The sequence below is a fragment of the Suricata suricatta genome, chromosome 16 (genome assembly GCF_006229205.1).
Source record: "Suricata suricatta isolate VVHF042 chromosome 16, meerkat_22Aug2017_6uvM2_HiC, whole genome shotgun sequence".
Lineage (NCBI taxonomy): Eukaryota > Metazoa > Chordata > Mammalia > Carnivora > Herpestidae > Suricata > Suricata suricatta.
The window spans coordinates 50,835,250-50,851,055 of NC_043715.1; the positions used below are offsets into that span (position 1 = coordinate 50,835,250).

At 49.9% G+C, this 15,806-nt stretch overlaps 2 protein-coding genes across 2 annotated transcripts in view; both read right to left on the minus strand.

The window, feature by feature from the left end:
- The window catches only part of LOC115279843 (izumo sperm-egg fusion protein 1-like), a 4,273-nt gene extending 545 nt beyond the window's left edge, over positions 1-3,728 (minus strand). Inside the window, exons 1-8 of the mRNA XM_029924346.1 lie at positions 3,708-3,728; positions 2,325-2,625; positions 1,863-1,937; positions 1,394-1,480; positions 1,105-1,125; positions 721-801; positions 435-535; positions 5-181 (exon numbers count right to left, since the gene is read on the minus strand). Of these exons, the coding sequence (XP_029780206.1) occupies positions 5-181; positions 435-535; positions 721-801; positions 1,105-1,125; positions 1,394-1,480; positions 1,863-1,937; positions 2,325-2,625; positions 3,708-3,728 (864 nt within the window). The remainder of the gene's footprint in view (positions 1-4; positions 182-434; positions 536-720; positions 802-1,104; positions 1,126-1,393; positions 1,481-1,862; positions 1,938-2,324; positions 2,626-3,707) is intronic.
- Positions 3,679-7,436, minus strand: LOC115279950 (izumo sperm-egg fusion protein 1-like). The gene is made up of 9 exons (XM_029924454.1): positions 6,935-7,436; positions 6,476-6,550; positions 6,011-6,097; positions 5,725-5,745; positions 5,294-5,374; positions 5,006-5,106; positions 4,603-4,756; positions 4,108-4,312; positions 3,679-3,886 (listed from the first exon to the last, which is right to left on the minus strand). The coding sequence occupies exons 1-9, from the start codon at positions 7,170-7,172 to the stop codon at positions 3,802-3,804; spliced, it is 1,047 nt and encodes a 348-aa protein (XP_029780314.1). The 5' UTR covers positions 7,173-7,436; the 3' UTR covers positions 3,679-3,801.
- Positions 7,437-15,806: the final 8,370 nt, after the last annotated feature.

The following is a 15,806-nucleotide window of genomic DNA, read 5'->3' on the forward strand; positions in this document are numbered from 1 at the left end:
CCCTTCTGTCGACTCCCCAGCACTGACCTGTGACTTGAAAATGGATGATCGTGGCCGGGCCGGATCGCACAGTGCCCAACTCGCATCGATAGTTACCTGCGTCCTCTGGCCCCACCAGGGGCTTGGTCAGGGTGGGCCGTCTCCCACTGTACACCAAGGTCTCAGAATTGCTCCCCCAAACCTAGACCCAAGCTCAAGGAGTCACAGAGGCCTGGGGAAGTCAGGGTTTGGGGTGGTACAGTGTGAGAGCATCACGGGACCTCAGTGGGGGGAGATGAGAGTCCAGGGTATACTGCAAAGGGCATGGGATGCTCGGGGATCAGTAGATTTTAAACCTAGCAGATCCTGGGTCATAGGGATTGTGGGAACAAGTCTGTGGATTCAGGAGTCAGAGCCCACACAACTCTAAAGAACTTGGGGTTGAAGGGCCCCACCCTGTAAAAACTGTAATTGGTCAGGCCTTCAGATAATTTATGCCAGTTGAGCTCACAGTCCAGAATCATGTCTTCCTTTTCATGGACGTTGATTTGGCGCACTGGGGACAGGGGGGACAAGATCGGGTGCTTCTTCAAGATTCTTGGCCCTCCCTCAACTCCCTCTACTAGGTCTCGGCCCCGCCCTTTCTGGTGGGCGGCCCCAGTCTCCGCCCTATGTAGACCCAGTCTATCCTCTGGCTCCGCCCCACTTACGCCAACCCCACCGCCTGGCCCCAGATCTCACCCCCGCAGTCTCTGGACTTTCTACAAGCGTGAAGCTGCTTTTTACAGTTACTGCACCAGATCAGAAGCTGCAACATTGTACCTGAAAGGACAAGATCATGGCTGTAATCGCCCTGAGCGACGAAACTACACAGACAGGGCAGGGTCAGGGTCTGGGGTGGAGTCAGGTGCATAAACCCTAGGAATCAGCCCAAAGGGCGGGGCTAGTAGGCAGTCCTGCCTCAAGAGGGATCTAACCAGGCCTCTGACCAAGAGGGATCTAGCCGGGGAATGAAGAACAGCAAGTGTTGGGGGGTGGGGGGGACCCAAAGCGAGAGGAGAAAGGCTGGGTATTCACGGGGCTAGGAAGAGGGAGGGAAAACTAGCTCCCATAATCAGAACTCACCACATTTGTTGGGACAAAAATCTGCATCAGGAGTAAGAAAAAAAAAAAAAGAGTATCAGATTTCTAAGCTAAAGGAGATGAGAGACCGGAGCTGAGGAATGAGGTGGGGATTGGGCTCTTGGGTTGGAGGGAGGAAGGACCCACTGTCTGGATATATTGGTCCAAGAGAGAACTGGGTATAGAGGAGGGGTGAGGGGCTGGACATAGAGAAGCAAGGGGTTGGGGGCAGGGACCCTGGGACTGATGGAGGAACGGGCTGTGGTCCTTGACAAACTCCCAGTTCCCTCACCCCTTCTTTGGAACCGAGCGACGTAGCTCTGAAAAGCTGCCTTTTCCAGACTCAACATCCAGGAGAACTCCTTCACGAAAGTGTCATCTGGGAAGGAGCAGGGTGACACGAAGTGCTTCCCCCTCCCCCACCCACCCCAGGAGTGAGGTACAGGCAGTTTGCCTCTGTCTGAGGAGCCTGGCATTCCATGTTGGGGACCTCTCAGGGAGGGACAATGAAACTGAATGACCACTTAATAATGCTGGCCACTGAGCTAAGAGGGGGCTGGCGTGCAGATACTTTTGTGACCCAGTTTGGAGGTGACAAACCTGGGAAATCTCTCCCTCAAGGCCACACAGCTAGAGGACAATCGGGCCAGAACCAGAATAGAGCAAGGTGGGCCCCAGAGCCACTACCAGACCCTTCCTCACCAAAAATCATTACTCTAAAAGATTCTGGAGCCCCTCCCCTGGTCCCTCTGTGCATTTACCTGCTACACCGCTGTTTCTGATAAGTCTCACGCTCCTCAGAAAACTCAATACTGATGTTTCCATTGTGGTGTCATCTAGAGGGGTAGAGGGGATGCAGAGAGGGGAGATAGAACCTCAGATTCCAAGACTTAAGATCTCATTGGCTCAGCTAGCGTTAAAAACTACAAAACCCATGTTGCTACTGGGCAAGGCCAGGGCTGTAAAGGAATTGCCTGCCCGTTGCCTTCTGGGAGTTGTAGTTTTTTTAAACATAAAATTGCAGGATAAGGGATAGAATAGTGTATTGGCTAGCCCTGGGGAATGCCTGGAATCTGCATCCCAGCGTTCTCCATTCACGAACTTAGTAGGCGTTGCCTCCAGCCCTCCCTCCATTCCCCCCACAGTCACCGCCCCCAGCAACCCTAGCCCCAAACTCCTCATTTCCCACGACGCTGGATTCCCAGGCACTACCCTGCCCTCACCGATAACCCCCATAAAGGCATCCTCTAAATATGGCAGATCTCGGAAATTCCTCACGGTTTGTGTTATCGTTTCCATCACTTCTCTGTGACGCTCGGGGGCAAGATGGGTAGGCAGGTACTCCTTATCCAGGGAGTCCAGCGCGGCTTGGACCCTTCGATCACATATGACACAGCTCCGGGCAGACCGCAGGCAGCCGGCTAGCGCCGCCACCAGGAGGAGTTGAGGGGCCACTGTGCCGAGAGCGTCAGTCTGCGCAGAACCCCAGAGACGGTCCTCCCACCCCAGAGGAGGAGGTGATCGCTAAGGGGAAGAAGCCCTTCCCCCGAGACTAAACCCCCAGGGTCCAGGACATAGACTTATCGTTAAGAAAATAAAGGAGTCCCAGTCCCGATGCACCCTGAACGGCCGCTGCCCGACCTTGAACTTGAATGTAGCAGCGGAAGAGCCAAATACAGCTTGAGGGCTTTCAGAAGGGACAAGCAGGCCAAGGTCTTCCACCGGATTTCCCAAGACCGAAAATAAGGATGTTGTTGGAGTGAAGTTTGTCACGTGATGTGGAGAGCTTTATGACTGGAGGCAGGGTCACCTTTCACCCCGATCTACAAGGAATTCCCACAGCCTCCCCCTTCTACATTATTACCTGGGACCTCCACTTCCCTGGAGATACTCCCGTGGAGTTTCCTTAGCCCCGCCCACAAACCCAACTCTGAGTCTGACTGGACGGCAACAAAGGGAGGCTCCGCCTATGGTTCCAGGATAACGACTTGGTGGCCACCTCCTCTCAGATTAGAACTTTCATGTGGTCCTTTCAGATGAGGCCCTGGGGTGGCTGCGTAGGGGTGGAGGGGGCTGGGGCTCAGACTAAGGAGTCAGGGTGGAGGAGAAGGGTGGGAGCCTAGCTCCTGGGTGCTGGGATGGGAGATGGCTGGGGACTGGCTCCTTGGTCTGACGGAGGAAGGGTATGGACCCCACCCCACCCCGGGTCCCCAGTCCTTACCCTGCTTCAGCTCCCAACAGCACCTGGCGGCCCTTGATCCGTTGACCCTGGTTGGTTCCTGACCCCGCTGTTCCTGTCAGCCTTTCCCTCTGCCCCAGCTCCCAGCACTGACTGGAGGGGCTGGAAAAGGCCAGAGGAACCCCACTGGAAGAGTGCAGAGGGAGGTCCCCTGAGGGGACCAGACCTGTGGGAGGCCAGCCCTTCCTCACTCCTTGATTTGAGAATTCTATCTCAGCCCGGTGGCCCTATCGCGACACAGGTTCCCGGTTCCCAGTGTCCTAGGGTAGGTGACCGATCCCAACGCCCTCCTTTCAGGAAAAACTGAGGATCAGACGAGAGGAAATGAACCCAATATATAGACATCCAAATAAATCTTTATTTGCGCCTTGTACTGTGGCCTTTCCATTAGTACCCTAGAACCTAGCTCTCTGAAAGCCGAATCTGTGACAGCGGGTCTGTGAGAGCCGAGTCTCTGGAACTTAGTCCTGTGCTGCAGCTGCCTTGTCGGTGCCAAACCAGGAGTTTATGGAATCGACCATCATCCCATATCGAAAGAAAAGTACACTGGGGGAGGGTGGGGTGCAGATAGCAGGAACACATTAGGCGTTGAGTTAGGGACACCCATCCCAACCTTCCTATATATATATGATCATTTTCTAGGAATGACCCATGTTTCACCCACCTAGGTCAGCCCCGCCCTGTTTCCTAGCCCCATTCCCCAAAGGACCCCATCCTGCATTAAGAAGTGGAGAACCCCCACCTGCCTTCTTCAGTATTTGGCTCACCCAGTGACAAAGCCTATTATCAGCAGCAAAAAGCACCAGATCAGCAGCCCTATCAGACGGCCTCTCTGCACACTCTCGGGCTTTGAACACTCTGAGGGTTCTTGGGTTGGGGACAGGTCGACCCCGATTTCCTCCTCAGCCTTGGCACGGGTTGCAAAGGTTGAAGACATGGGCATTGTCTTGGCAATAATTCTTTGAGGCAACACTGATAGAGGAGCGGGAAAGAGCAGTTCTGAGGTCCCCACGTGCCCACCAGGGCCCAGGCAAGCTCTCTCCACTCCAACCTTTCCCAACACCCAGGCCTTCCAGGGGATAATCAGGCCCCTCAAGGCTTGAAGCTGGGTCAGTGTGGCAGGAGACCACACCCAAGGCAGGAGGCCATACCTCCTTGGCATGAAACCATTTAACCCGGAAACCATACCCTGAACCCGACTGCCCGCCCCCCCAAAGCCAGGACCCTGAATCCCACACTTCCATCGACTCCCCAGCACTGACCTGTGACTTGAAAATGGATGATCGTGGCCGGGCCGGATCGCACCGTGCCCAGCTCGCAGCGGTAGGTACCTGCGTCCTCTGGCCCCACCAGAGGCTTGGTCAGGGTGGGCCGTCTCCCCTTGTACACCAAGGTCTCAGAATTGCTCCCCCAAACCTAGACCCAAGCTCAAAGGGTCACAGAAGCCTGGGGTTTTCAGGATTTTGGGTAGTCCAGGGGTGAGATAATCACGGGACCTCAGTGGGGGGACATGGGAGGCTAGGTATACTGGTAAGGGCATAGGATCCCCGGGGATCAGTAGAAGTCCAACCTGGCAGGTGGGTCATAGGGACTGTGGGAACACGGTGTGGATACAGAAGTCGGGGCTCACACAATTCTAAAGAACTTGGGGTTGAAGGGCCCCACCCTGTAAAAACTGTAACTGGTCAGGCCTTGAGATAATTTATGCCAGTTGAGCTCACAGTCCAGGATCATGTCTTCCTTCTCATGGACGTTGACTTGGCGCACTGGGGGCAGGGGGATAAGGACAGGTGATTCTTCAAGGTTCCTGGCCCTCCCTCAACTCCCTCCACTGGATCTCCACTCCGCCTTTTCTGGTGGGTGGACTCCATTCTCTGCCCTCTCTAGACCGCGCCTCTCCTCTGGCTCCGCCCCTCTCGCGCCAACCCTTAGGGCCGGCCCCAGGTCTCTCACCTCCGCAATCTCTAGACTTTCGACAAATGTAATTGTCCTGGACACAGTTATTGCACCACAGCAGACGCTGCAACATCGTACCTGAAGGGGCATAAACAAGGCTGTATTCGCCCCAAGAGACTAGGCTCCACGGAAAGGGCAGAGCTAAAGTCTGGGGCGGAGTCAGGTGCCTAATCCCGAGAGGTCAGCCCAAGGGGCGGGGCTAGAAGGCAGTCCTGCCGCCAGAGGGATCTAACCAGGCTCAGTAAAGAGGGCAAATAAAATGTGACCCGCTGCCCAGTAAGTCCGCGGTGCAGAAGGATCGGGAGACCAGGATCCTCTCAGACTTGGAGAATGAAGAACCATCGAGACCCAGCACGGGAGGAGGAAGGCTGAGTATTAACCCGGCGAGATTAAGGAATAGAAGATCAGCTCCCATAATCCGAACTCACCACATTTGTTAGGACATAAATCTGCCTCAATAGAAGGAAAAAAAAAAAGACTATCAGATTTCTAAGCTAAAGGAGATGAGACAGGGGGCGAAGGAGTAGACTGGGATTTGGGCTCTTGGATTTGAGGGAGGAAGGACGCCTCCCTTGTGTGTGGAACTCTAGGTCCAAGAGAGGACTGGCCTGGAGAGGTAAGGGGCTGGATATAGAGAAGGAGTGGGCTGGGGACAGAGACCCTGGGACTGTTGGAAGGGACTGTGGTCCCTGACAGACTCTCATCTTCCCTCACCTTCTTTTTGGAACTGATCAATATAGTGCTGAAATGCTTCCTTTTCCAAAGTCAACATCCAGGAGAACTCCCTCATGAAACTGTCACCTGAGAAAGAGCAGGATGACAAAGAGTGCTTCCCCCTCCCCCACCCACCCCAGGAGTGAGGTACAGGAAGTTTGCCTCTGTCTGAGGAGCCTGGCATTCCACATTGGGACCATCTCAGGGAGGGACAATGAACTGAATGACCACTTAATGCTGGCCACTGAGCTAAGCGACGGCAGGCGTGCAAGCACTGTTATGATCCATTTTAGAGGCGACAAACCTGGAAAATCCCTCCCTCAAGGCCACACAGCTAGGGGATGACGGGGCCGGAATTTGAACCGAGGCTGTTTGGCTCCACAGCCACTACCAGACTCGTCCTCACCAAAAATAATTTATCTGAAGGATTCTAGAGCCCCTCCCTTGGCCCCTCTGTGCATTTACCTGTTAAACCACTGTTTATGATAGGTTTCACGCTCCTCAGAAAACTCATGACTGCCGTGTTCATTGTGGCCTCATCTGGAGGGACAGAGGGGAGGCGGGGACGGGAGATAGAACTTCAGATTCTAAACCTTAAGGTCTCATTGGCTCAGCTAGTGTTAAAAACTACAATACCCATGTGGCTACTGGGCAGGGATAGGGCTGTAAAGATTCACGCCTGTTGCCTTCTGGGAGTTGTAGTCTTTTACATAGAATTGCAGGGTAAGGGGTAAGAGAACACAGTATTTCCTAGGCCTGGGGAAGTCCTTGAATCTGCATCCCAGCCTTCTCCATTCACGAACCTAGTAGACTCTCCCTCCAGACCTTCCTTCCCTACCCCCTCTGCCCCCGCCCCCAACAATCTTAGCCCCAGATCCCTCCTTTTCCATGACCTGCGATTTCCGCCCCCTACCCTGCCCTCACCGATAACCCCCATAAAGCGAGGCTGTAAGTCTGGCAGGTCCTTGAAATTCCTCACGGTTTGTCTTATCGTTTCCATCACTTTCCTGCGACGCTCGGGTGCCATGTGGGTAGACAGGTATTCCGTATCCAAGGAGTCTAGGGCCGCCACGATCCTCGGATCACATATGATACACCCCCCGGCAGGAAGCAGGCCGTAGGCTAGCGCCGCCACAAGGAGCGCAAGTTGAGGAGGACTCATTGAGGCCAGAGCGCTCAAGTCTGCGCTGAACCCCGGGAGGGTCCTCCCTCCAAAACGGAGGAGGTAAGCATTAAGGGGAAGGAAGCCCTTCCCAATTTGACCCCCAATTTGCTGGGCTCACACTCCTTGGTTAGGAAACCGAGATACACCCTTAAGAGCCGCTGTCCGACCTTGAACCTGGATGTTGTGCCCTCAAATACTAGGGTTTCCTGAAGAGCCGGCTCCAGGCTGAAGGCTTTTGGAGGGGATGAGCAGACTAAAATTAAAGAGGTAGTTGGAACGAGACTGTGGTTGGTCACGTGATGTGGAGAGCTTTATGACTGGAGTTTGAGTCACCGTCCCCACCCCACCCCCACTCCCATCCCCACCCCCACCCACCCCCCCTGGATCTAAAAGGAATTCCTAGAGCCTCTCGCTAGTACCATCCAACCTGGGGTCCCTACTTTCCTTGAGGCACTTCCGGGGAGTTTTCTTGACTCCGCCCATAAACCCATTGCTCTGGTCTGATTGGACCACAACAAAGGCAGGCTCCGCCTTTGGTTCCTGGACATTTCAGAGGCGGCCGTCTTTTCAGACTAGAAGTTTAATCTGTTAGCCCTGGCCTCTACAACCAAGGGCTTCTGGCCTTCAACTCCTAAGGCCCTGAGTGGTGGGGTTGGGATGGAAGATGGCTGGGGACTGGCTTTGGTGATGAGGTTTTGTGGCGATGGTGGAGTTTGTGGGGTCCAGAGCTGAGCACAAGAAAGATTTCTTGAATCCCTCTTTGGTGCACAAAGGTGATTTTATTAAGGCAGATGGACAGGACCCCTGTGCAGGAAGAGCTGCGTGGGGTGGTGGAGTGTAACTGGGTATAGCCCTTGGACTTGGGGGAGGTGAAGTCAAAAGGGAAGTTTCCAAAGAGGCTTGCATAGGCTAAAGACTCACAAATTACTGGAGCCTCCCTATTCTCAAGCTAAAGTTGTTTTTCCCTCTAGCAAAGCATTATTATTAAGACAGTAGGAGGTTCCTGGAGGAATGTTCCACTCTGTATTTGCCCCAAGTATTTGTCAGTGGGCTGCAGGTTATATGGAAATTTAGTTTTAGCTCCTTCTTGTTTGCCATATCATTTAAAGGGGTGAGGTTGGAGGTCCTGAAAGCGGAGTCCACAGGTGCCTGGCGATGAGGCTTGATGGGATTCCCTTTTTCTGATAAACTAGTGGAGACTCTTACCAGCTTAACCGTTTGTCCTCTGTCCTTTGTCCTTGGGCAGCCAGGAGTGCCTGAGGAATACCACACGTATCCCACCGGGGGCAGGGGTGCGGGCTTGTGTTTTGCCTTCAAGCTTCCTTATGCTCCCTCATCATATCCCCCCTGAACACGTTTGACCCTTAAAGCTTTAAGTTTATTGAAGGCGGAAGGTCTCATCTTCTGTAGCTTCTTGCTGAGTAGGGGGCGGCGAGATGTGCCTACCCATGGTGGCAGCGCCGCTCCTCAAGGAAGGTAGTGAAAACCTCAAGACAGGGCATCCGGGCTCTGGGCGCGACGTCCTGACCTTCTTCACACTCCGTAACACCGACGGCCCACCCAGACTGTATGTCAGCACGTGACTATGTATGGAAGATAAAAAAGTAGACATTGTCTAAAGGGCTACACCCCGCCGCACTCGGGTACAAACCCACTGAGGCTGTGCCAGCACGATGAGTAAAGTCGCTTTCTGGAAAGAAAAGGCTACGTGTCTCAACTCTGTGCGAACCTTGGTCCCATTACACTGTGAGTCAATATTGATCCGTTGAGGAGCAAATTAGGGGAGTTACAAAAACGAGGCAGCTGAATCCAACGTGGACAAGGTACAGGAACCTCCTTGTGTAGAAAGGATCATCTGTTGCCTTGGTTACTGCAGGGAGGCTTGGCGCCAGGAGGAGATGCAGCAAAACTTAATTGGAATAACAAGAAAGAAACCCTAATAAAAGTCCTTTGGTAGTGGACAAAAATCATCTAGTCCAAGAATTTAACAAATTCCTAAAGGAAAGAGAGTGATTTTTTTTTAACATTTTACTTATTTTTTTAAATTTTTTTAATGTTTTTATTAATTTTTGATACAAAGAGAGACAGAGCATGAGAGGGGGAGGGGCAGAGAGAGAAGGAGACACAGAATCGGAAGCAGGCTCCAGGCTCTGAGCTAGCTGTCAGCACAGAGCCTGATGCGGGGCTCGAACCCACGAATGTGAGATCTGACCTGAGCCGAAATCGGAGGCTTAACCGACTGAGCCACCCAGGCACCCCACATTTTACTTATTTTTGAGAGAGAAACAGAGAGAGAGAGAGAGAAACAGAGCATTAGTGGGGGAGGGACACAGAGAAAGGGAGACATAGAATCCAAGCCCGACCTGTGGCTCTAACTCATAAACCATGAGATCATGACTCAAGCTGAAGTCAGATGCTCAACCGAATGAGCCACCCTGGTGCCCCATGAAAAGGATTGTTTAAAGCACCCATCTGAGTACTCATGTTAGTTAGAAATCCAGAATATTTTTGTGGTAATCTGAAATATATACACAGCATTGTTTTTATGAGAGCACAAGTTCCACCTTGTGCAGCACCTAAAACATCTAACGCCATTCTATTTTATAGAGCTGTTTTGTGCATCTGCGCGACTTCAGTGTTGAGTAAGGAGATGCTGTTTTGTGAGTTACCGAACACCCTTATGGTCTAGTTATTGAGGGCTTTTGCATGCCAAGTTACACTTTTTAACCCTACAGATGGAGCAAAAATGCCAAATGATCATACCATTGGAAAACAGGTCCTGTCCACTTTCATTTTAAATCTGGAAGATTAGGGGCGCCTGGTGGCTCAGTCGGTGGAGCGTCCAACTTTGGCTCAGGTCATGATCTCACGGTGCGTGGGTTCGAGCCCCGCGTCGGGCTCTGTGCTGACAGCTCAGACCCTGGAGCCTGCTTCAGATTCTGTGTCTTCCTCTCTCTCTTACCTTCCCTTGCTTGCACTGTTTTTCTCTGTCTCTTAAAAATAAATAAAAAACATAAAAACTTTTTTTAAAATCTGGAAGATTAGCCTGGGCAGCGATGGTTTAAAAAAATTTTTTTAATGTTTTATTTATTTTTGAGACAGAGAGAGACAGAGCATGAGAGGGGGAGAGGCAGAGAGAGAAGAAGACAGAACCGGAAGCAGGCTCCAGGCTCTGAGCTAGTTGCCAGCACAGAGCCTGACGCGGGGCTCGAACCCACAAACGTGAGATCTGACCTGAGCCGAAGCCGGTGAAGCCAGGCAAACCCTAGGGTGCAGTGATCTATCTATCCATCCTGGAGAAAGTCAGGTCTATAGGTTAATTCTACATATCCGTTGGTTCCATTTGAATCCAGCCACCTGATTCATTGCTATTCGCCCAGGTATCATATATATGATTTTTTTTGTTCCCAGCATAAAAGTACCCTTTTTGACTGAGCTGTCTAATGGTGAGTGCAAGCCATACATAAGCATCCCAAATTTGATGTGTGCCATTGGCAGTGCGGCGGTAGGCGGGGATTTGTAACTTAAACACTCGCTGGTGGGTATTAACCTGTGGGTTTGTGAAATCAGTTCATACCTTCACAGTTTGAGGATATGAAAAAGTACCGTAAATTCTAAGTCTTATTCCTCATGGGCCAGGAAGAAACATTTTGATAAGTGATAGACTTCTTTTTTTTTTTAATTTTTTTAATGTTTTATTAATTTTTGAGACAGAGAGAGACACACAGATCATGAGCGGGGAGGGTCAGAGAGAGAGAGACACAGAATTGGAAGCAGGCTCCAGGCTCTGAGCTGTCAGCACAGAGCCTGACGTGGGGCTCGAACCCACGAATGTGAGATCATGACCTGAGCCGAAGTCAGAGGCTTAACCGACTGAGCCACCCAGGTGCCCCGATAGACTTCTTATAAAACATAGCATCTTCCTATATTATTTTTGAAATATAAGTGCATTGAGAGCGCCGATCAGTACCTTGTAAAGAGGAGACCCACCCGGGTAACCCGGATGTGCTTGGTCTGGGCAAAACTCTGCATAGCCGCTGAGCTATCCGAATTTGTGGTGCAGTATTAACGCTGTGCCCGTTGCAGGAAGGAATCGTTAGTATAAATTGTGGGAAGGAGGATGAAAAAGGAAAGGCACAACCATTATAAGAGAATTTTGAGGTCTTGCACAGGCTCGTAGGAATGAAAAGGCATATTAGTTTGTTTACTGCTTTCCTGTAAAGTGGACAGGTTTTATTTAGACACAGGGGCCCAGGAAGAGTGCCCCTCTAACTTTTCTGCAGTGGGAGTATATAATATGACTCATTGGGGCCCTTGTATTTTGGAGTTAAATACCCTGCTGTGTTTAATCCTCTAAATAAACTAGGTCTCCTGGGTTTATGTGGGGTGAGTTTGTAGTAATTGTCAGGTCAGGTTTAGGAAGGATATGGCGTACATATTTGGAGATTTATGAATTAACCTGGTTCAGGTGAATAATTTAACTAAGCTCTATAGTCTTTATCTATTGATAGGTTTACAGTGAGAAAAGTCGATTTTATGTATGATCGGTAGGGGAGTCCATCCTATTTTCAAATAATCCTATGCCAATGGGGTCCTATTATTATCCCCACAGAATAATACACAAAAATATTGTCTATACCTGTGCTCTTGTGACAATATCTCTGAAGTCTACCTCAAGTTGTCCAACCCAGGCAAATATTTAAAGACGATCAGAACGAGGATTTAGTATCCATAAAGGTATATTACTGAAACATAATTTTTCTCCCTCGTAACTAACCCTCATTTCCAGAGATAGCCAAATCCAGACAAATTCACTTGTAAAACACGTCTACTTTGATAAACTTGGTCTAATTATTCACATAAGCTCAGGAAAAATAGCATTGATTATAAGGATCTTTTAAAGTTTGCTCTGATGGAACTTTTCATGAGGAATCTAGATTGAACTTTTGGTAGCCTCTCCAGGCCAGAAGCCAAGCCAAGCACTTACCATCAGCCATGGCTGCAATACCTGTAGAATTGGGCAGATTCCTCTTCTGGAGGTCCCCAAGATGTCCTGAGGTCCCTGCACCTGCCACAAAGTAACCTTAACTCAGCTGGGGAGGCTGCTGGGAACTCTGTGCGCAAAGTTTCAGGCCAACATTTCCAAGGGGCTTTCTGGCTCCGTGTTTCATAAAGTCAACCTTAGGGGCGCCTGGGTGGCTCAGTCGGTTAAACCTCCGACTTCGGCTCAGGTCAGATCTCACGTTTGTGGGTTCGAGCCCCGCATCAGGCTCTGTGCTGACCGCTAGCTCAGAGCCTGGAGCCTGCTTCCGGTTCTGTGTCTCCTTCTCTCTCTGCCCCTCCCCCCCTCATGCTCTGCCTCTCTCTGTATCAAAAATAAATAAAACATTAAATAAATAAATAAATAAATAAATAAAGTCAACCTTAATTCCTAAGAGCTGTAGGGTCATTTCTGAGTCTATGCATGTCTCTCAAACAGGCCATTCCAGTCAAAGCCTTGGTAAAATAACAGTATTTCCAATGGCATCCTGTCACAAGGAGAACAGATGCTTATTGAACTTATGCAAATGAGTATCATTGCTGTGAAACATTACTCACTGAGAGTCTTTGAATTGTAGGAGGCCTAGGTAGAGAGAAAAGTTAAATGCCTCAGTTTGTACACAAGTGAACACTGAATCCCATTGCCATTGGTCATAGATGACTTAAAGAAAGTTTCCTCAATCTGGAACAGCAAACATCCCCGGACTGGCAATATTTCCAACAAGGGTCGCAAAACTAGAACCATCTTCCTCAGATCATTTGGGCCAATGTTCCTAATTCTTGTTCAGTTTGAATGCAGCTTCTCACCCATGTAAGCCTTAATCTTAAAGATGCCAACTGGGGCACCTGGGTGGCTCAGTCGGTTAAGCCTCGGACTTCGGCTCAGGTCAGATCTCACGTTCGTGGGTTCGAGCCCCGCGTCGGGTTCTGTGCTGACAGCTAGCTCAGAGCTTGGAGCCTGCTTCCAGTTCTGTGTCTCCTTCTCTCTCTGCCCCTCCCCCTCTCATGCTCTGTCTCTCTCTGTCTCAAAAATAAATAAAACATTAAAAAAAAAAAGATGTCAATTAACTCTCTTTGTCCTAAAAGTCCTTTTTATTAATCTCCTTGAAGATGAGTATCAGAACAATAACTATTAATGGCAAAATCTCAGAAATGGACGTGGTTCCCAATATGATATGAGAGTTCATTATGATGCAGTTAACAAGGTAATCTAGTTTTCAAAGGCACATGATCCTTTGATAGAGTACCAAATAAAGACCCTATACCAAAACATTAAAAGTTTAGGAATTGCACATATATGTGAGCAGTTCTAACAATTACCCGTGTGAAACAACCCAAGGTTTACCATTATTTGTTGGAGAGCGTTTCCAGAAGAACTTAACATACCACAAAAGGCTTAACTGGTCAAAAAGACTTCATTTACGATTTAAATTCGGGAAAGTTTACTAAGACCTTAGTAAGCTACAAAGCACATCCTAAATGGATTATAGATCATTACAAATCATTGCAAATGGTAATAAGAAATCCCAAAGGCAAACAGGTAGGGTTATACAGTTGTTAGCAAAAGGTAGCTAGCTCCTTTAACACTGAGAAGTAATCTACTAAGTAATCAAAGACTTGATGAAAGAGGAAGTGTAAAGCTGTGGCTTTCCAAGCAGACAAAAGAGGGGAAAAAACCTTTGTTTGCATTTTCTTATCAAGAGCAAACCAACAGTCCAAAAAAAAACTTTGACTTTTGAACAGAGAGAAAGCAGGATTTCAACCCTATACCAGTGGACTTTTATTTTTTTAATGCTTATTTATTTTGAGAGAGAGAGAGACAGAGCACAAACAGGGGAGAGACAGAGAGAGAGGGAGACAGAATCTGAAGCAGGCTCCAGGCTCCGAGCTGTCAGCACAGAGCCCAACGCGGGGCTCGAACTCACAGACCGTGAGATCATGACCTGAGTCTCCTGAAGTTGGACGCTCAACTGACTGAACCACCCAGCATCCCTACCAGTGTACTTTTAAAATCCATTCCCTGCAACCTTGATGTCTAGTGAAAACTTAGTAACCAATGCTAAACTGTTACATGTGAAATTTTAATGGCAAATTTATGAATCCATTAAGCACAAAGTATGTTCACCAACAAACCCAAATATCCTAAGGTTCTCTGCAATAAGAAGGCAAAAGCACAATTGATTGATTTCGTAATCAATGCTTTAGTATCTTATCTCATTAGATCTCCAATGAACTTGAACCCATTTATCGTGCAAGCAAAACTTTAACGCTTCAGGTTGCCAAAGACCAAAGGCTATCCTAACGATTACCCATGAAACTCTTTTTTTTTTAATGTTTTATTTATTTTTGATACAGAGAAAGACAGAGCATGAGAGGGGGAGGGGCAGAGAGAGAAGGAGACACAGAACCGGAAGCAGGCTCCAAGCTCTGAGCTACCTGTCAGCACAGAGCCTGATGCGGGGCTCGAACCCACGGACGTGAGATCTGACCTGAGCCGAAGTCCGAGGCTTAACCGACTGAGCCACCCAGGCGCCCCACCCATGAAACTCTTGAGACAGACAAAATTCACCATCATTTTTAGTTATCTTTTTGCTAACAAATTGCAACAGAGATTACATGAGCTTTTTTGAGACAGAGACAGAGCATGAGCGGGCAGGGGCAGAGAGAGAGGGAGACACAGAATCTGAAGCAGGCTCCAGGCTCTGAGCTAGCTGTCAGCACAGAGCCCGATGCGGGGCTCGAACCCACAAACGTGAGATCTGACCTGAGCCGAAGTCGGACACTCAACCGACTGAGCCACTCAGGCGCCCCTACATGAGCTTTTTTAATGTTCATTACCCTTGAGAGAAAAAGACAGAGCACGAGTGAGAGGGGAAGAGGGAGAGAGGGAGACACAGAAATGAAAGCAGGCTCCAGGCTCCAAGCTGTCAGCACAGAGCCCCATGTGGGGCTCGAACCCACGAATAGAAAGGTCATGACCTGAGCCAAAGTCCAATGCTCAACCCACCGAACCACTTAAAAGTTGTAGCTGAAGAGCTGAAAGCAGCCTGAGGGTGTTTGGGAAGGAGGAGCTGGCCAAGGACTTCCACTCCATTTCCCAAGACCGGAAATAAGGATGTTGTGGTGGTGAAGGTGAGGTTGGTCACGTGGTGTGGAGAGCTTTATGACTGAAGCCAGGGTCACCTTTCACCGCGATCTACAAGGAATTCCCACAGCCTCCCCCTTCTACCTACCACCCGGGTCCCCGACTTCCCTAGAGATACTCCTAGGGAGTTTCCTTGGCCCCTCCCATAAATCCAACTCTGAGTCTACCACAACAAAGTAAGCCTCTGCCTCTGTTTCCAGGATAACATAGAAGCGGCTGCCCCCTGTCAGACTAGAAGATTCATCTGGTCCACGGAGATCAGGCCCTCAGCGGTGGCGTTGGGGTGTAGGGAACTGGAGGTCAGATTCCTGAGTCAGGATGGGGAGAAGGGTGGGAGCCTAGCTCCTGGGAAGATGGTTGGGGACTGGCTCTTGGGTCTGAAGGAGAAAGGGGCTGGACCCCCCGGGTCCCCAGTTCTCACCCTGCTTCGGCTCCCAACAGCACCC